Source organism: Conger conger, chromosome 18 (assembly GCF_963514075.1).
Source record: "Conger conger chromosome 18, fConCon1.1, whole genome shotgun sequence".
In the NCBI taxonomy this organism is placed as follows: domain Eukaryota; kingdom Metazoa; phylum Chordata; class Actinopteri; order Anguilliformes; family Congridae; genus Conger; species Conger conger.
The window spans coordinates 7,853,401-7,874,132 of NC_083777.1; the positions used below are offsets into that span (position 1 = coordinate 7,853,401).

The 20,732-nt window shown below is 44.7% G+C and overlaps 2 protein-coding genes across 3 annotated transcripts in view; one reads left to right on the top strand and one right to left on the bottom strand.

Annotated features, from left to right (window-relative positions):
- Nucleotides 1-1,887: 1,887 nt before the first annotated feature.
- Nucleotides 1,888-12,657, bottom strand: sparcl2 (SPARC-like 2). 2 transcript variants are annotated; one of them, XM_061228850.1, is made up of 9 exons: nt 12,034-12,657; nt 11,044-11,138; nt 7,682-7,754; nt 5,078-5,192; nt 3,972-4,090; nt 3,321-3,475; nt 2,958-3,070; nt 2,308-2,402; nt 1,888-2,124 (listed from the first exon to the last, which is right to left on the bottom strand). In XM_061228850.1, exons 2-9 carry the CDS (start codon nt 11,104-11,106, stop codon nt 2,075-2,077), a joined length of 783 nt encoding a protein of 260 aa, XP_061084834.1. In that variant the 5' UTR covers nt 11,107-11,138; nt 12,034-12,657; the 3' UTR covers nt 1,888-2,074. The 2 variants fall into 2 exon arrangements, with proteins under 2 accessions (XP_061084834.1, XP_061084833.1); XM_061228849.1 differs by having other exon boundaries at nt 1,888-2,127.
- Nucleotides 12,658-14,609: 1,952 nt separating this feature from the next.
- ccser2a (coiled-coil serine-rich protein 2a) overlaps nt 14,610-20,732 on the top strand; it is a 62,842-nt gene continuing 56,719 nt past the window's right edge. Inside the window, exon 1 of the mRNA XM_061228702.1 lies at nt 14,610-15,395. The gene's annotated coding sequence lies outside the window, so the exon portion shown is untranslated. The remainder of the gene's footprint in view (nt 15,396-20,732) is intronic.

The window sequence follows — 20,732 nt, forward strand, 5'->3', positions numbered from 1 at the left end:
AGGCCGCGTCTCTATCAGCCTCCTGACTCCGAGCGGGAGCAACAGGACAGGGGGGGAACAGTGCAAGTCCGAACAGACGCTCCCCGGATCCTCGCGGCCTCCCCGCGGTCTGTCCGCGGTCTCCGCCATGTCTCTGAGCCAGCATCACGCTGCATATCCACGCTCTTTAATGCTCTGCTCCTGGCACGGTCAACGGCAGGGCTAATGAGACGGCTTTACAAACATCACCCAGCCTCCTCGTCCCGCCACGTCTGCTGTTAGTGTTACACACAGTGAAGTCAAGAAATATTTGGGGTGGGGAGCGGCATACTGAGGATAAGGAATCAAATTGTTTGTGTCTTCTCCACCAGCTGTAGTTAAAGTGATCTTACATAGTACCCACACGCTACTATTTGTCACAAAGACCGATTGGAACCACTCGAAGACACAGGGATGTAATAAATGGCAGGCTTTAATCATGGTTCCACAGAAGCAGGTCAGTGCACGGCAAGCAGGGCAATACAGGTAAGGCAGTTTCGTAATGGAGTCCGAGCAAGCAGTGTACAGTAGAGCAGGCAGGGCGAAGTCATAGAGGTCAATCAGAGGAGGACAACAGGCAGGAGAGCTGAAGGGGTTTGGAAGACAGGAGGGCTGGAGCAGGGCTAGGATGGAGACAGGACTCAGGAACAGGAACTAGGAAAGCAGGTAAGGAGCAGGAAAGACTAAATGCTGAGTATGAGGACACAAGCACAAAAGCAGGGCACAAGACCATCTGGCAACGAACAAGGAAACAGGTAGGATTATTTACACGACTAAAACAAGACAGCGAGAAACAGGTGAGATGATTACACGTGACGCAAAAGGGGAAACATGAAACGGAACATAAACACAGAGAATACTATAGGGCAGAAACACTGGACGAAAAACTGTCACCCTCTCCCCCAGCAGTGAAGATGTTACTGTGCATGTCACTGAAGAGCTGTGTAGAGGTGTGTTTCTTATGGTACCATCTTCTTTATCATTGGTACTTTGTAATAACTTTGGATGTGTGTACTGTGCTCTCTCTGTCATTGGTTCTTTGCAGCAATTTTGGATGCGTGACGTGTTCTCTTAACATTGGTACGTTGTAATCATGTTGGATGTGTGTACTGTGTTCTCTTTGCCATTAGTACTGTGAAATCCTTTTGGATGTGTGTAGTGTGCTTTCTGTAATACCTTTGTAATCGTATTGGATGCGTGTAGTGTGCTTTCTGTAATACTTTTTAAACATATTGGATGCGTGTAGTGTGCTTTCTGTAATACTTTGTAATCGTATTGGATGTGTACAGTACACACACTCAGTTTGTCGTGAGTGAGGGGTTCTCTCTCCACATCGCTGCTCTACACCTGTACTTACTGCTCGCGTGCGCTTCATCTCCCCTCAATCTTTCATGAGTTACTCTGCACTGCCCTCCCCCCTCGCTCACACTCATTTAGAGTGCATTCCCGTGTCCTCCCACTGTCCCAGCATGCTGTCGCTCTCTCTCTCCGTCTCCCTCCTTCCATTCGCTGCCCCTCGCACGCCCCTCTCTCCCGCAGCACTCTCTCCGTCCCCCTTTGGCAGTAGTGTTCGTGGGGCTCTCGCTGTGCTACTGCAATGCAACGACGCAATAGGGGCTGCAGGCTCAAGTCCTTGGTGGGAGACCGCAGTTGTAATTTGCTTATTCACTGAAATAAGCTCGCAGTATAAATATGTAACACTAAAGTGAGGTAGGCTTCCCTGAATAAGAGCCTCTGCTGTGTAAATTAATCATGTATCTACAGCGAGTCCCTCTAAGTGTCCCTCCCATCCGACACACTTTCGCTTAATCTCAGCAGTTTGCTCCTGCTTTCAGTGCACCCTGTGAAACACAGACACTGACCGTGAGCCACAGGAAGTAGGCCAGGCGATTTATTAGAAAAATAACAGTACCATGAATGGCAAAATGTTGTCAACAAGCAGTAATGTCATATTTTACATATCCAGCAGCAGCTTGCAGTGTGTACTTGTGAGACCGTCGACGGTCTTGTGAGCGACGGCAGAAAGGAGTGGCGAGCAGGTGTTCTTCACCGGTGGTTAAAGGCGAGGTATGGAGACAGGACAGAGCTTATGGGACCCCATCTTGACTGCTGAGAAAAAAAAGAGGCAGATTTATCGGTGAACGCTGGCTGACATGCAGGCGGAAATACATCGGTAATGATGTATGTCTAATATTTCATAGAAGATTAAAACGGCCAATGAAATTTGATTGCGGTTGCGGTCGGCGATGTGTGAATGGCGTACGGAGGGAGGGAGAAGCCTGCACTCACACATGAAGTCCTGGAACCATCTCTCTGAGCGGTCCACCAGACAGCCGGTCCATTCCTGCAGGGTCACCTTCCTGTTCCTGTCAGAGTCGCAAGACCTGAACACAAACACACACATGTACACATACACACACACACACACACACATACACACACCCATGTGCAAACACACACACACACACCCACACACATACACATATACACATACATACACACAGACACACCCATGTATACGCATACACACACAAACACACACATGTACACACACACACCCATGTACACACACACACCCATGCACAATAATGAACCCACCTGGAAAAAACAACAACATTCAATTCCATTCTAACATAATTATAGAATATTTTGGCAGGACTGTGTGCAGCTGTGTTGGTTGTGTTCTCGCTCCGCTGGAATTAAGGATTCCGTGTGGCTGAAAGCGGGGCGCTGCGAGACGACAGGTGATAAATAAGGGCATCATTAAGCAGGACGTGACATCGTGACTTTCAGGCTCGTGCAGACGTGGGGCTCGGCGCGGCACGCTTGTAACTGTGGAGACGGCGCTTTACGACTGAGGCGGGGGGGCGCTGGGGGGTCGTGCCGGCCGGGGGAGGGGGGCGTTGGGGGGGTGTTGGGGGTACGGCGGGGGGGCTCACCGGAGGAACCTGCGAGCGCAACGCTCCAGGGGCATCTGCTTGTAGCGCAGCTTCCTCAGGTCCCGGCGGCTGAGCTTCCCGTCGCCGTTCCGATCCAACTGAGCGAACCATCGCTGGGGGGCGGGAGGCGGGGGGGGGAGACAGGGTGAGAAGGGCGCTTAATGGAGCCGTGTGACCGGCGGGGGGAGGGAGGGACGAGCCGGGCGGAAACACGGCCGCTCACCCTCACCACCCCAGCGGGAGAGACGGAGCCACACTACAGGTGCTATTTCTGTCGCCCGCGAGAGCAGCCATGTCGCCATGGAGAACTGCGCATTAGTGGGTGTGTGGAGACACATTCGACACCACCGCCCCCCCCCATACCTGGGCCAGAGCTGTGCGTTGGGCGTGGCTCAGGCAGCTCTGTGGTGGGGGGGCCGAGGCGTGGGACCCCCCCATGCGGCTCAGGAGCAGGAACCAGTCCAGCAGTCTGTAGGGGAACTGCCCCAGCTCTATGTCTGTGCACACCTCCCGGGGCACTGAGAGCACAGACAACAGCACAGCCGTAAGCACCGAGACATGACACAGAGAATGAGCACCAGTCTGCTACCAGGAGGGACAGTGCCGTCGAACCCTTCAGTAGCAAATCCCCAACTGTTTCAGGTTTGAATGGATGAGAGTAATTAGCAGTAGCAGTAATTTCAAATATTAATGACAAGGCTAAGAAAGGGTGGCCAGAAGTCTCCACTAAAGGATCGCTTGTAGCTTTTTATCTTTAGCCGTCAGAAGCAACTCTAACAAAGTATTTAACCATTTTCCACACTTGAGACAATGCCAGGGTGGCATTTTCTGGAACCCCAGGCAAAGAAAATGTACAATTAAAAGGCCCGGTTTCTGTTTCACATGCAAACAGGGATCTTAAATATCTGAGGAAGGTGAACTGATTTGAACTGAACTGAATTTGAGTGAGTTCCTATGCGTCGCAGTCTGAAGATCATCTGTAGGGCAATATTGTGCAGGGAGGGGAGTCCGTACCAACGCAGGGACCCGTGTGAGCTATCCCAGTGCGACGCCTCTTTCGACAGGACTCTTTGCGCAGTAGGCATTCGCTGGCGTAGGTCTTCCCCAGTGCACTGCACACTGGCGCCCCCCGGCTGCAGACAGGTGAACAACCATTCCTACACATGAGTATTAACGCCCCATGCATGCACATGAATTGTTGACATTTATCCTTTGTGTTTAAACCAGAGATATTATTTCATGCTTAAGCAGTGCACAATGTGCTAATTTATCTTTATGGACACAAAATAAACACGGCTCAATATTCCGGAGCATTGAAGTGTGAAATTATGACATTATTAATAGATGTAATGCTTTTATAGTTTTCTGCAACATAAACATGTCTTGCCAATATATCAGTTTAATATTTTGCTGTTGTAATATCTTTCAAATTATGCACTGTGTGAGAGATTATGGATCTGTTTATTTTGGAATTTGCAATGGCCTATTTATATTTATCCTTTGTTAAAATATGCAAAGCCTTAATTATTCTCTTTCACTGAATTAATTTTTGAATAGCATAAAAAATGATATTTCTCTCTGTTTATATGCAGTGTATTTCCATAATCTCGCATGCAGTCCTGCTGGTAAAACACATTCACGTTAAAGTTTGCGTGTGGCCACTGATTTTTTTTAGTTAGATGTGTTCCAGTGTGATACCGTCATCGCTATAGTGCTCAGTCTGTCTGATAAAAGCATGACGATCCTCTTTAAATATTGATATATGATTTGATATTCTGGTTGTTTTGCTGGAATGCTTGTTGTCCCTGCCTTTCGTCATCACTGATCCTGTGTCTTGGAGGACAGACAGGCCTACACACTGTGTGTTTGTGTGTATCGGGGCAATTTCACAATATCTCTGAGGTGACGATGATTCATCATCACTGGAAAACAAAACCCTAAAAAACATTTGCTCAATCTCTAAGACCTGAAACCTCATATCTATGAAAGGAGATACTTTTCCTATACTGGACACTTGGATGACACACGGTCATATAAAACACGCTGTATGTTCCTGTGAAGGATGCGGGAGCAGGGCGGGGTTCCTTCTGCAGGAACGGAAGGAGGAACGGGGGTCTCACCGAGGACATGTCTGGGGACATACACACTTGGGGACCAGGGCTCCGCTGCCGTCCGTGACCACCTGACACCAGGAGCCAATGGGACTGTGACACGTCATGACATCACACAGGTCCTCTGAGAGAGAGAGAGAGAGAGAGAGAGAGAGGAGAGGGGGAGAGGGAGAGAGAGAGGGGGGGAGTGATAGGGAGAGAGACTTTTAAGCACAAGCTAAAATATGTCAAAAATATTTCAAAAAAGCTTAGCTGGAGAAATGACACATTTAGCTGACTCTATGAAAAGTGATGGAACTTTTCACAGCACAAAAATTCTGCATGCATGACTGCAAGAGAGCCAAGCATTCTATAGCCTATACTTAGCCTATTCATTTATTGTCTTACATTCCATGAAAAGTTCACAATTGCTTCTGGCTAGTTGGGCTTGTTTAAGCCTCTGTAAATGCATGAATAATAAAGTAATATACATCACCAAAAGGACCTGTGTGTAGAGCAAATTAAGTAAGTAAGTGGTATAGTTGAACACATTTAAACTATAGGAGATTATTCATTTGAATTTGATATGCAAGAGAGCACTTGGCAGGATTGCCAGAAAACCAAATAATTGTGCAAAGACTGCAGAATTATTGTACTGCGGTGCCCCCAGAACTGCTCCCTCCTCATAATTTTGATTGGTATTTATTTATTTTACAACCAGACATTGTCTAAAAGAGTAGGGGTAGGGGGGACGGGGACGTGATTGGATCATTTATCACTGATCCAGGGTCAGTTTTCCCAAACACATTATTGACATTGAAAACATAAGATGAATAATCAAGCTGGATCCAAATCAGCTCCATTTCACTATTATGAAAAAAACTGAAATTATGGCATGTCAAAATGATCGTACATTTAGGGTTTTTCAGAATTATTGATCGTACATCGTACAAAGGGCCAAACTACCGTAGAGATACGATAATTATCTTACATCTGGCAATGCTGGTGCTTGGCCACAATGCAGACACTGTGTGGGCGCCCCCTTGTGTGCATGTGTGAGGACTGCAGTTTGAATGATCAGTGATGTAGGCGGCTACTAAAATAGCACATCTTCCCGGCAAAGTTTAATTCTGCCCATTTTAATCAGGTGATTCATCGGGCCATTGAAACAGGAAGACAAAAACAATCCTGGCACTCCACAGAGGAGAGGACAAAGTATGAGACAGAAATACACTTCTTTCTGCACTGCAATAAATAGGGAAACTGGCAGGGAATTATTTGACAAAATAATAACAATATTTTGTTTTGAGAGGGAAAGAGAGACAGAGACCGAGAGAGAGAGAGAGAGAGAGAGAGAGAGAGAGAGAGAGAGAGAGAGAGAGAGAGAGAGAATCCCAGTGCAAAACATCAAGTAATTTTTAGGGGTGTTTTAGATTTATGAAAAGCAGATGTGAATCGTTCATGCACCACATATGTTTGGAATAGAAAAGTTCAACAGTAGAATTCCTAGAACACAAACACCATCCTCCAATCAGCAAATACAGTGGTGTCCGCTCACAGAACAAGACATTGTTGAGTGGCACATACAGCCAATATACAGTAAACCCAGTAGCCAGTTCTTTAACTCCCAGCACTGAATGCAGACAAGAACGAGGCCAATTACAGTAATCAATGAGCATACAAACGAGGGCCACTGAAATTATGGATTGACCTAAAAAAATCTGACCCCTAAATTTCATCACCAGCATTGGCAGCGAAATCCCAAGAGTTAAGCCAGGAAATGAGGTCAATCTTCCAAATGTCATGTGATCGCTGATACAAGCCAGCTTACGGAGAGCTCCATTTCAGCACAGAGAGGCCAATAAACTATTTCATACAGGAAGGAAAACAACGCGACATCATCTAATGGGCGACATGCCCAGCAGCACAAAATAAACACGAGGAAACTCATATTAAACTGCGGCAGGCTGCGGCTTCTGCTCTAACAATAAAAACAACATATTTAACATTTAACATACTAAATATGACTATAGGTTGCTCTGAATAAGAGCATCGCCTAAATGCTTAAATGTAATCTCAATGTCACATCTGTGGTCAGAATGACATTAAAGACAAACAGACACAGACCAGATAGACAGAGTTTTACTTCACCACAAAAAGTCAGACAAACCTGCTTCCTAAAAACATAAATCACAAAAATTCTCCCACTATCCCCTGCTCACAGATAATTTTCTCCTAATACTCAGGGTCTATGGTGTTGGCAGCCTAACGTATTGTTCCTAGATAACACATGGGGAATGATGGGTGACAGACCCACAAAACAAAGCAAAAGCAATCCAAACTTTAAGGATTTCAGGACTCAAATAATTGATATAAATATATATTAAAGCTTTTCAGTTCAGTTTTCCTCATTATGAATGATGAATAATTAGTAATGAAGAAATCAGCTTTAACATACATGACATACCTGCACACCCCACCCACCTCCACCCTGTTAATATTCAAGTGCCACTCACAAAGCCATTATTGCTTCATGTAAGCTGCATTGGAACACATGAATATGCGATGTATTCATATCAGTCGGTCTGTGTGCATGAATGCTAACGTCACTCAGTCAGTGACATCAGAGCTCACCTGGACTGACCCGACCCAGGTATGGTCGCAGCCTCTCTTCAGCCAATCGCTGCTTTCGCTGGGCTCGGCCTCCCTGAGATACACAGTCAGGATATGACACACATGTTCATACACATATACATACACATACACACATAGACACACACAGACAGATGTACACAGAGAAACTGATGCACAGATGCTCACACATACACAGACGTACAAACAGAAACCCACACACACACAAACATACAAGCACACATGCACACCTTCTCTTGCAACCACACACATACACACACACACACACCCCCAAACAGATGTACAAACAGAAACTCACACATGCTCAGACACACACACACACATTTGTGCGCAAATACACACATGCTCCCTCTCTCTTACACCTGCTCATATACGCACACATACACTCACACACACACGCAGACAGATGTACACACAGAAGTTGACACACACATGCTCACACGCATACACATGTGCGCACATACAGTGGTGTGAAAAAGTGTTTGCCCCCTTCCTGATTTCTTATTTTTTGCATGTTTGTCACACTTAAATGTTTCAGATCATCAAACAAATTTAAATATTAGTCAAAGACAACACAAGTAAACACAAAATGCAGTTTTTAAATTAAGGTTTTTATTATTAAGGGAGAAAAAAAATCCAAACCTATATGACCCTGTGTGAAAAAGTGATTGCCCCCTAAACCTAATAACTGGTTGGGCCACCCGTAGCAGCAACAACTGCAATCAAGCGTTTGCGATAACATGCAATGAGTCTCTTACAGCGCTGTGGAGGAATTTTGGCCCACTCATCTTTGCAGAATTGTTTTAATTCAGCCACATTGGAGGGTTTTCCAGCATGAACCGCCTTTTTAAGGTCATGCCACAGCATCTCAATAGGATTCAGGTCAGGACTTTGACTAGGCCACTCCAAAGTCTTCATTTTGTTTTTCTTCAGCCATTCAGAGGTGGACTTGCTGGTGTGTTTTGGATCATTGTCCTGCTGCAGAACCCAAGTTCGTTTCAGCTTGAGGTCACGAACAGATGGCCGGAGATTCTCCTTCAGGATTTTTTGGTAGACAGCAGAATTCATGGTTCCATTTATCACAGCAAGTCTTCCAGGTCCTGAAGCAGCAAAACAGCCCCAGACCATCACACTACCACCACCATATTTTACTGTTGGTATGATGTTCTTTTTCTGAAATGCGGTGTTACTTTTACGCCAGATGTAATGGGACACACACCTTCCAAAAAGTTCAACTTTTGTCTCGTCAGACCACAGAGTATTTTCCCAAAAGTCTTGGGGATCATCAAGATGTTTTCTGGCAAAATTGAGATGAGCCTTAATGTTCTTTTTGCTCAGCAGTGGTTCTCTGCCATGCAGGCCATTTTTGCCCAGTCTCTTTCTTATGGTGGAGTCATTGAACACTGACCTTAACTGAGGCAAGTGAGGCCTGCAGTTCTTTGGATGTTGTTGTGGGGTCTTTTGTGACCTCTTGGATGAGTCGTCGCTGCGCTCTTGGGGTAATTTTGGTCGGCCGGCCACTCCTGGGAAGGTTCACCACTGTTCCATGTTTTCGCCATTTGTGAATAATGGCTCTCACTGTGGTTCGCTGGAGTCCCAAAGCTTTAGAAATGGCTTTATAACCTTTTCCAGACTGATAGATCTCAATTACTTTCTTTCTCATTTGTTACTGAATTTCTTTAGATCTCGGCATGATGTCTAGTTTTTGAGGATCATTTGGTCTACTTCACTTTGTCAGGCAGGTCCTATTTAAGTGATTTCTTGATTGAGAACAGGTGTGGCAGTAATCAGGCCTGGGTGTGGCTAGAGAAATTGGACTCAGGTTTGATAAACCACAGTTAAGTTATGTTTTAACAGGGGGGGGGCAATCACTTTTTCACACAGGGCCATGTAGGTTTGGATTTTTTTTCTCCCTTAATAATAAAAACCTTCATTTAAAAACTGCATTTTGTGTTTACTTGTGTTGTCTTTGACTAATATTTAAATTTGTTTGATGAGCTGAAACATTTAAGTGTGACAAACATGCAAAAAAATAAGAAATCAGGAAGGGGGCAAACACTTTTTCACACCACTGTACATGCTCCTTCTCTCTTACACTCGCACATATATGCACACATACACACACACACACACACACACAGACAGATGTCCACAGAGAAATTCACGCACACATGCTCACACATACACATACACATGTATAAACAGAGACATACACGTGCGCATACAATAATGGGCTACTGTACACAGAAACCATGTACATTTAGCCCTCTTGGACTCATAAAAACTCCACTAGAGTCCCTTGGTGTGTTGTGTTATTTATTTCTCCGCACACCAGTTTCTAACATGCTTCTATTTGCGCTTGGCCTAATTTCTGTTCTTGGGTCTATCCTGCTGTGCTGGACCTCCACTGCAATGGTTGCGCTCTTCTTTGTAGTGTTTGCCAGGCATCTGTCTTGGGCCAGCTTTACACTGATGAGAAACAGACCCTGACCTGTTTTGAGGGTAACTGTAAGCACTGCTTCATATAGCCTTTACTGCCACTACACATCTCATTTCAGTAACCGTTGGGGCATACAGGGCTTGTTTAAAAAAGCTTAAATCACATTTAATATGAGGCTTAGGCATACGCACATACAGGGACAGTGAGAACCCCGTGGGTGTTCAGTGCCCTCCCAGCCAGTTTTCACTGTTAGATGGACTGCAGTTTGTTGACTGTTCCCGAGTGTTTGCACCTGTCTGCTCACCGGGGCTATTAAATATCATAGCAGGTTTTACACAGCACTGCTGCCGCGGCGATCACGCCTGGCGGGGGCCACTATGCTGACATGTTGCCAGGACGACGCCTGGGTCTTCCATCTGTAGCGCCGGCCACTGCCCAGGGCATGCTAGGAAGGGATGCGACCTCCTTCTGCTTCTCCTAGCTCACAGTGTGAGTCCAAGAGGCGTGAGACAACGACAGAGGTGACATCTCCACCTGTCTTTAGCAGGATAGATAGGGGTGACCTTTACGGCTATTCACAGCTGTGGTCAACAGCCACAAATTGCGTTTAAAAGACAGGCGCAGTTGCGGCTGAAATATGAGTGCAGCTGTGTTTCAAATATGGGCGGGGTTCCGTTAAAAAGGTGGGTGTGCTTCTGCCTAAAATATGGGTTGGGTTCTGTTTAAAAGGTGGATGTGCTTCTGCCTAAAATATGGGTTGGGTTGTGCTTAAAAGGTGGATGTGGTTATAGTTCAACTATGGGCACGGTTCTCTTTAAAATGGGCGTGCTTGTGCTTGAAATAGGGACAGAGATTTGTTCACACGATGGGTGTGCTTGTGCTTAAAATCTGGGGGGGTCCTCACCATGCCCGTCTCAGGGCGCAGTGCCAATGTCACTAGGATCACCAGGCGCATGATACAGCGCATCTCTCAGGACAACCCCAGATCTCCAGACAAACCTGCAGAGGGAATACAGGACTGTGTACAAAGCACCTGGGAATCCCTAATTACACTGTTTCATCATCCTCATCACCATCATCCTTATCATCTTCATCATCATCTTTACAATCATCATCAACATTATGATCATGATCTTCATCATCATAATTTTCATCACCATCATCCTTGCCATGAACATCAGCACTACCATTATTATCATTATCTTCATCATCATCATCATAACTACCACCATCGTCTTCATCACCACCACCACCATCAGCATGATCATCATCATCATCATCTTCATCACCATCAACATCAGCACTACCATCATCATCATCATCTTCATCATTGTCATCATCATCTTCACCACCACCATCATAATCATCATCACTAACATCATCATTGCTGTCATCAACATCATCATCATCATCATCATAATCATCCTCATCACCACCATCATCATCAGCATGATCATCAATAACATCATCATCACCAGCACAACACCGCCACCATCATCATCTTCTTCATCATCATCCCACCCAGTCATTCTAGTTACTCAACTTTTGGAAGCCCATAATTTTATGTTGTTGTTTATTTTTTATTTAATTTGCAACCAAAGGTTTGAAGAAATTAATTACATTAATCCAGTCCATTTAAAACAGCATATTTAAAAGTCAGGGGGAAACATTTGATTTGCTTGTAAACATTTTAGGGAGTGATCCAAAAAATGTTTTAATGTACATAATATCATCTTCTACTCTGATGCATTTATGGAATCAGGAATAATACACATATATTCATGTCTTCATGCGACAATGTAACAAAAATAATCACTCAGTATGGAAGTCAGGAGGCAATTGCATTAGTTGGGATTGGACTGGTCAAGTAAATGATCCCAGTGGGGACACTTACCCGGACTTTCTCTTACTTTTCCGTCTGTTTCTTTCTCTCTATTTTCTTTTCCTTCTTTCCTTTTTATTCCAAATGCACCGTCCCCTCTCCTCGTATTGCTCCCTCTTGTGTTTGATTGACAACTCTTTGCCGTCTCTTGATTTGTTTTTTTATTATTGTTTTTTTTCATTACATTCCTTCCATGTCCTCAGGTCTCTTCTCCCGGTCTGTTCATTCCGCGTTACGCAGTGCTGATTTATTCCTCTACCTCTCCCCCCATCCTCCTCAAACACAGAGGGAGCCAGGAAAACTCAAACTGACACAAACACAACGCAGATAAAACGGCACGTAGTCTAAAAGTGGAAACGCATAGTAAAGATGAAGTACAGACCGGCACCTCTGTGTTGTGACTGTGTTTTTCCGGCAGGGAGGAGGGAATTGGGAATTGTTTTGCCGAGCTCATGTGCTCTTCTTGGCCAGCTAGTCTGTGCCTGTGGAGTGAGGCCAACCTCAATGTGAAGCAGCTCCTCTTCTGTCCAAGAAAGAAAGGAAGAAGATGGTCTGCTGTGCGGAGGTGCTCACCTGACTTTTTTTAGCTTTGCTGGAGCTCACCTGGAGCCTGTGGCATGAAGCAGGATAGCTGAGCTAGTCGGCTAACTGTAAATCACAAAGCAGAACTTTTACTCAGTTGTTTACTTACAGTCATCCTGCTTCCTGATATAAGCCCCTGATGTTTCAGCTCTTCTCTCCAGAGGTATGAGAGGGCCTACTTGAGCGTTCACACTCATATGTGTCAGTCGTATGCATAACCTGATAACAATAGTGCTATATAGCAGAGATTGCAAAGCCAGCACCTCAAATCACTGAAGTATACTAATGATAAGCAGGGGAAAATATTTTAAAATAAGGAAAATAAGTTTTGTGGGTTAAGATTTTGATAGTTATATACTATATATCTGGATGTAGCATTGATAAAAGAGGAAATGTGTAGTTCCCCTCACTGTAATATTTGCTTTGTGTTCACAGTGCTTCTCTGGAAATGGACCACGCAGACAAAAATAGGGTATGCGCTACATAAAAACAACATCACACAAACTTAGAGCTGGAAATAATTAAACACTGCCATCTTGTGGTCTTGAAAATGGTAACACATTACATGATGGTTGCACATTACATGAGAGAAGCACAATATGAAAGTTAGATCCAATTAACATTTTCTTCTTGCTTCTTTCAATTCTCTTAAGTACATATATGATCCATAAAAACCCCATCACTTAAAAAATAATATCTTCTCTCTCATTTGAATAAGATTCTCTGTCTTCCTCAGTCTGATTTTCCCTCAACAGATACGAAAGCTCTCAAATTTCTCTCATGATTAAAATTTCATGCCCTCCTGTCAGAGTATCTCCCAGACCAGAGCAGAACAGTGCACATGAGACTGGAAACGCTCTCTCTTTCTCTCACTCCCCCCCCCCCTTGCACCCCTTATCGTTTTCTCACTCTGTCTCCCTCTCCCCGCCCCCCCCCACTACTATTACTACTACTACTGCTACTACTACTACCACTAATACTGCTGCTGCTACTGCTACTACTGCTACTACTGCTACTACTACTCTACTACTACTACTGCTACTACTACTACTAGTACTACTGCTACTACTACTACCACTAATACTGCTGCTGCTACTGCTACTACGACTGCTACTACTACTACTACTACTAGTACTACTGCTACTCCTACTGCTGCTACTACTACTACTACTACTACTTCTATGCAGATCAGCTTCAGTAAGCTACAAGAGAGTCAGACATGCAAATCCGTCAGAACCAAACAGCCAGATAAGGTCATCTGCACGATTTACCGCACATTCTGTTTGGATGTTTGAGTGAGTAATGTGGTTCAAATACCATCAGTGTGATCTCCTGATATTACAATCCAGCTGGCTGTGTGACTCAGATGCCCCCTGGCCCTTAAAGACAGCCCGAGCACTGAGAATAAAAATAAAGAAATAAATAAAGAAATAAAAGATGGCTGAATTAAATCTAAATAAGATACATTGGGAAGCTACCAAAGGGTATATGATTATATAAGGCTCCCATTGTTTTGCCTTTTATGTGACTGCAGTTCCCATCTATCCAGTCCTGATGTACTTTCCCTGCATCAATAAACCAAAATGAAAAGCAAGCAATTTAAAAGCCTTGCTTTGTATTAAAGCTATTGCCTCCCAAACCAACGGGTCCTTCTCATGTGTGCATGAACTCAGAGAAAAAAGAAGAACAAAGTATCAGGTTTTTCACATTTACTTGTTGCTTTTTGAATGCATTCGATTTTATTGAAAATATGGAGGGATATATCCAGATGTGCATCTATACATTGCTATCTATATATGTTTTAATAACCAGCTAATGGACAGAAGTGGTACTGTCACGAATTGAAATGTCTCATTTATAAACATTCAATAAATGAATGATCAATTCCTTACTATATGTAATTACGTGCGCGTAAGCGTGAGTCCGGTGGACGCGCGCGTGCCAGCGAGCGGAAACATGCAGTGACGTCGCCGTCAGCTGTGGTTGTGTGTGAATGAGGGGTGTGAGCCTGTGGCCGTTGGATGTACCGGTACAAGGTGGAGGAAAAATTGTCAACAGTTATTTACCTTGAAGCTTGTGGTTACTGTGAAGGTTATGATTGGCAAAAGCGGAAGACAGGTGTGACATTTCAGAGAGCAACGCCATAAAACAACGGACCAAAGTAGCTATCTAGCTAGTTGTACCGTACAGAAATGAAGAGGCTGAAATGCAGGTGATGCTGACTGTTCCGCCCTGCGATGAGGTTAGCTAGCTCTAGCAGCTAATGCTATTGACGGAGAGGAAGAGGACGCTGGAACTGGGCAGATCCTGCTCTATCGCTGAATGACCTCATTATTTGGACGTTATACGTTTATTCCCTCTGAAGAACAAAGCAAGAAAATTGAATATGTGGCGCTGCTTTCACAAGTATCCTGTCCATAGCTAAAGGTCTTATAGAAGTGGTTGTGTAGCTAATACTGCGAGTGTGTGCCAACGTTAGATTTTTTAGAGTTAACGGCAATGGTAGTGAGAAAGTTCGCTGTTAGAGGCTGTTTTCCGCTTTTTGAAGATAGATAGCCGAACAAGGTTGAGTTGTGGACAACAATCTGTGGCCTGCGAGGATGAGCTGCATTTTCCTAACTTGTTCGTTAGCTGGGTCGGCTATCTTGCTGAACTGAAGAAGCTGAACATACTGTACTGTAACGTAGCTGGACAGCTAAGCGCCAGCCCCTGTGCAAGGAAGGAACCACTGCAGCTGTCCTCTTGGGTTCGGGGATGTGATGAGCACGATTATCTGCAAATAATTTATTGAGGTAAGCCGCTGTATTTCTTATATTCGAGAGATATCTGCAGACGCTCATGTGTGATATCATACTTTTTCTAGCGATAACTAGCAAATACAAAATGCAAGCGAGCAAAAACACTTTGAGCTATTACTCTGTGATTCTGTACAATAACTTTTGCAGGCCTTTACGATGTTTGCTGTATCATGCATTGCACAGTTTTGTGGCTTGATAGCGTAATCATAGGTTCTAAGCTCTAGGAAACCCTTGCCACAAAACCGCACATTTACGGAAGTTGGCTGCTGGCTATCTAATTGAGATAACTATGGGTATTCATCATCAGATACTGTTTGATGTACGATACAGCTATGTGCCATTATTTCACATTTAAGTTACACTGTGACTGGATCTAAAATAAAAGCAAACAAACAACACTTTATGGTGCCATTATTACAGTGCATCTTTCACTGCTCACTGTATGGCCAAGCCGCTTTATGTGCTGAGTTGAATCCAGTATGTCGGGGGGTTGTCCTGTTTCTTTTGTATTGACCCACTGTTGCGTTTCTGTCACATTAGAGCGGTTTTAATATGGGCATACTGATGGAGTGCGTATTGTGCACTGTTTGCTGTTGTAAAAACGTTCAATAACTGCTCTTTTAATACATATTCTTTCTTTGCGCTTGGAAAGGCTAGGCTACGGTACTTACTTATAGCCTGTGGGTACGTGATTCAGAGTCTGGAAATAATTGGTGCCTAGGCCAATGTTTATTCTCTGTGATTTAAGCCTATATGCACTATAAATAAAAGCCATAATATTATGTAACCATAATGTTTTCTTCTGAATTAAACGCTCTTTGTCATTTAGACGTTCTCTAATACAATGCAAATTCCTGTCCAAAGAAAACGGTATGGTTTGCATAAACGGGAGACCTGGCTCAAAATGATGTCGGTAAATTTCAGAATGTTCACCCATTTTGTCTGCACAGGCAGTCCTTTCTGGCCTTATCAGGGTTCACTCTGTCCTCAACTTTTTGAGTTCACTAGTATAGGTAAAGTATCCCTTTGTAATAAAAGCGTTGCATTTTATGTTCTGTCTCCATGCTCTCGCAATGCAGTGTGCGTTTTTACAGGCTTAGGGAACACGTTGGTGTCATTTGTTATCTTCAAATTCAACAAGAGACATGATTACCTTGAAGTCTCCCTGCCATGTGAGCTGATCTCACCCTTAATGCTCATAAAGGCAGGGGTGACACTCCATCCCGTAAAGCAAAGATAGGCTACTCAATCTTTCCCAGAAAGGGCCGGTGTGGGTGCAGGCTTTTGTTCCAACCAAGCAGCTACACACCTGATTCAACTAATCAAGGTCCTTAGCAAAGACTCTAATGGCTGATTAGTAGAATCAGATTAGTAGCTATGATCCCTGCAGTAAAGAACTTTCATTTTCTAATTGGCACCACTGAACTCTGCCTGGTTTGAGGGGTGCTTCCGCCTTGTTGGCGATCTTGGCCTTGGCAGTGTACCCTTTAAAAGCTGCTGACTCACCCTTCCTTGGTGGTTCCAGGTGATGGCTGTTCACACATCCCTCTTCAGGGTGTTGGCCTGCACCAAAGTGCACTGCACCTGCAGGCCTGTATGGCTGCCTGGTGCCAGGGGGTTAACACTGGTACAGTGTCTGGGCATGTGTGTGCTGGGCTGGGCTGGGTGTGTGAGAGCTGGGCTGGGCTGGGTGTGTGTGAGAGCTGGGCTGGGCTGGGTGTGTGTGAGCTGGGCTGGGTGTGTGAGAGCTGTGCAGGGCTGGGTGTGTGTGAGCTGGGCTGGGCTGGGTGTGTGTGAGAGCTGGGCTGGGCTGGGTGTGTGTGAGAGCTGGGCTGGGTGTGTGAAAGCCAGGCTGGCTTGAGAGGGCCTTCCCTGCTGACATGGCAATCGCTAATTTATAGCTTTAAACTCACAGAAGCTGAGAGCTTTTGCTGCAGTGGTCCCAGCTGTGTGGGTCTGTAGGGTTTGTGTCTCAGTGCGTCAGCTCTCTCTTTCTCCCTTCCTCTCTCTCTGTCTCTTTCTTCCCCTCTCTGTATTGCCCTCTCACACTGTCACTGACACACACACACACACATACGCACACACACACACACACACACACACATAGCAGCAGTTGCAGTGGCAGAGAGAAGCCCACGTGTGTAATTATGCAGCTGTGCGCTGTGGGAAGCTGCCGGTTTCAGCACAGTTTGACACTCGCTATGCAGGATGTCCAGAACATCGCCGTGATTACTGGGAACACACACACACACACACACACACACACACACACACATATCGCAGCTGTCAAACTGCCTACCTGCTTCGCCCACGCTGCACAGCGGTGGTAACGGCTGAGGAAGCTGAACTTACGGCCCAGTCGCTAGGCCAATCTACTACTAGCGTGTACTGACTAGTTCGTTAGCTACACTAACAATGCTAGCGCTACTTAGCCAGGTAGGCTACTAAAGACCCACACTGTGCCCCAGTTTATCACAGTTTATTCCTTCAAGTTCTACCTTAAAAAGTGACAAGAGGACTTTTTAACGATGGGAAGCATCGCATATCAGCGACGTTAACTGGTGCGGATTGTGTTGCTGTGCTGATAGTCACAGGGGCAGATTGTGGTGTTGTGATGTTAACAGGGGCAGTGTGCGGAGCTGTGCTGATAGTCACTGGGGCAGATTGTGGTGTAGTGATGTGGACTGGGGAGGTTTTTTGGGGAAGTAATAGTCACAGAGGAAGTTTTAAGGGTAGTAGCCTATTACTGGTAATGAGCCGCCTGAGAAATCACCTGTGTGGAAATGGTAGTAGCCTTATGAGGGACGGACAGATTAGCTTCCCCAGTTTGGCTTTAAATCAGTGGGGAAAAGTGATTAGCTGTCTCACCACGTCTCTTAATACGATTGATTATTAGCTGCAGCTTAAGTGTCACTTTTGCCACTGATCCTGTTGCGGCGCTTTGTGACAAAGGGTTTCTGTCTGCAGTCTCCTGTATTACTGGAAGAATCGATGGGGGCTGCTGTATGTAGGTTGTGTCATTGAGAGGTGGAATGATGACGGTATTGGCCAATCAGAGTTGAAAGGCGTGACTCACTGGTACATTAAATTAAACTGCCTGTGACCCCTGGTAGGGAGATGGAAATCATATTTAAATTTCATCATCTGCTTTGCAGGCTCACGCAGCCTCAGCAGGGCTCTGCATTGCTCCCGTTATTGCTTCTTACATTGTGTGCTCACTGGAAAGAATAATAAAGGAGCGCATCAACCCAGTGGGATGCATTAATGCGCTCCTAAAGTTTTCAACTTAGGACACAATAGAGCCCAGCTCAGGATTTTCAGGGTAGGTTCAGCGCTCAGCTCTGGGACCAAGTGTCCACTCTGACTAGGAGTGCTCTGGGACCAAGTATCCGCTACGACTGGGAGTGTTCTGGGGCACTGTAACCGAGAGTCCAGTTTACCACTGCATTCACTTCTCCCAGTGACATGCCCAGTGCTGGCACAATCCCAGTTAGAACCACAACTCTCTTCTAGTCAGCTTTGATGATAACAGCTTGTGGGGGAGGGGGGTGAAAAGGAGGAAACAGGGTGTGGCGTTTGGTGTTACTGATGTGGTATTCCCTTCCCTGGAGGCTCTGGTAGGAAAATACAATAGCCGGAATCAAAGCCAGTTAAAAGGCAGCCATTTCAAACCATCTGAGGACTTTGGGTTAACCTTTAGCCTTTAGCCTTCTTTTGCCAGCTTATCTGCCACGTGATCCTCGGTGCGCTGGCTTCACCCACTGAGTGATAAGGGAGGAATCCACACTGGCAGAAGGGTTGGCTGCCTGTCCTAGCCAACGGTTGACAAGGCAAACATTTGTGTGTCAACAGGGAAAGACTGCACATCTTTAGACAAATAGAACTTGATAGTACTTGATGCGCTCCTTAAAGACGCGTTAAACATTGACATTGATTATGGAAAGCCAAGTATAGTTCATGCACATCACAATCAGGAGAATATGGCAGAATGTATCAAGATGCTCTGGAAGCTTCCATTAAAGGCCACATCACAATCTCATGAATACGGTTGAACGTATCGACATGCTGGGAATAGTGGAAATGTTGTAGCGTGACCAGTGCCTTGAGGCCATATGCCGATATGCGAATCTGCACACAGTTCCCGCATTGCTATTGACAGAGGTTATTTTATGCACATTTTTTAAAGATGTTTCGGCAACATTGGCTCTCCATAGTCTGGAGGTGTGTCCAGACCCCACACCATTGCGTGAAAGGATTTCTGGTAAAATTGGTCAGTACTGTCTCCTGTGAAGCCATCCTGTCTCTATCCGTAATGGTCTGTGGTATTTATTATTCAGAAAAAAAACAACACGTTTGGGTTTTTGGCCATCTGAACATGAGCCACAAATGCATGCAGAGAGATTGACGGAAGGGGGAAGTCAATCTCACACAGCTGCTAAAATTGCAGTATTGACTTTATGGATCTGCTGGTGCATCTTATAGGACCCAGGCAGCTGTGTTCCATACTGCATTCATAGCTCAGTGGTTCCCTCTGCACACAGATAGCAGCAGAATGTCTCTTCTTTCTTGTAATATTTGCATGATATTTGCATGCAGATATTGGCAACTTTGACTAAAGCATGAAGTGAGAACTGAGGAAAACTTGCCACATATTGTTTATGAAGCCTATTAACACACTGCAAACACCTTTATTGGAACACTGGCTTGTAAATACAGTATAAGCTGAGAGGGGTTGCCAAGCAGCCAAAACACATCTAAGGTAAACACGATATACAGTCTATACATTGTGTCCCACACAAGTGGAAAGCTTGAGAATTATGCAGAAGAGTAGACAGAGAAACAGAAGAGGAAGACATCTGTTAGGTAAGGTAAATGGTAAATGGCTACATAACTACTGCTATTGCTGTCTTTCAATAAAACTGTAATGGAAATGTAAATTATGAATTAGATGGTATCGGGTTCAGAGTATTATCATTTGTTTATTGTGTTTATTACTTTATTGAAAGTAAATGTTCTAGTGTTTACTGTATATGCCATTATGAAATATCCATTTACGTAAATTCAGCAACTATTTAAAATGCGTTCAAGCCAGGTTTTGCAGTAACAAGCCAGGAAATCTGGATTCATGTGGTTATTTCTTTTTGTCAAATTGGTACGTTGTGTTTATCAGAACATACTGTTTTATGATACATTTTGACCCTGATTAAATGAACAGTTGCCCTTGACTCACAATAAAATTGATTAGCTTGATTAGCTATTCAAGTTCATTGATTCGCATTTGCCCGTGCCAGTTTGTTCCAACGATCAGGTATCGCCACAGTTATCTTGCCA

Excerpts from the sequence above, each read along its gene's own strand:
- sparcl2 (XM_061228849.1), bottom strand. The coding sequence starts at position 11,106 with ATGCGCTGTATCATGCGCCTGGTGATCCTAGTGACATTGGCACTGCGC. Across the intron at positions 3,476-3,971 it reads TCACACGGGTCCCTGCGTTG|TGCCCCGGGAGGTGTGCACA; the intron begins GTACGGACTCCC and ends CTGTGCTCTCAG. Across the intron at positions 2,403-2,957 it reads TGCGCTCGCAGGTTCCTCCG|GTCTTGCGACTCTGACAGGA; the intron begins GTGAGCCCCCCC and ends GTTTGTGTTCAG.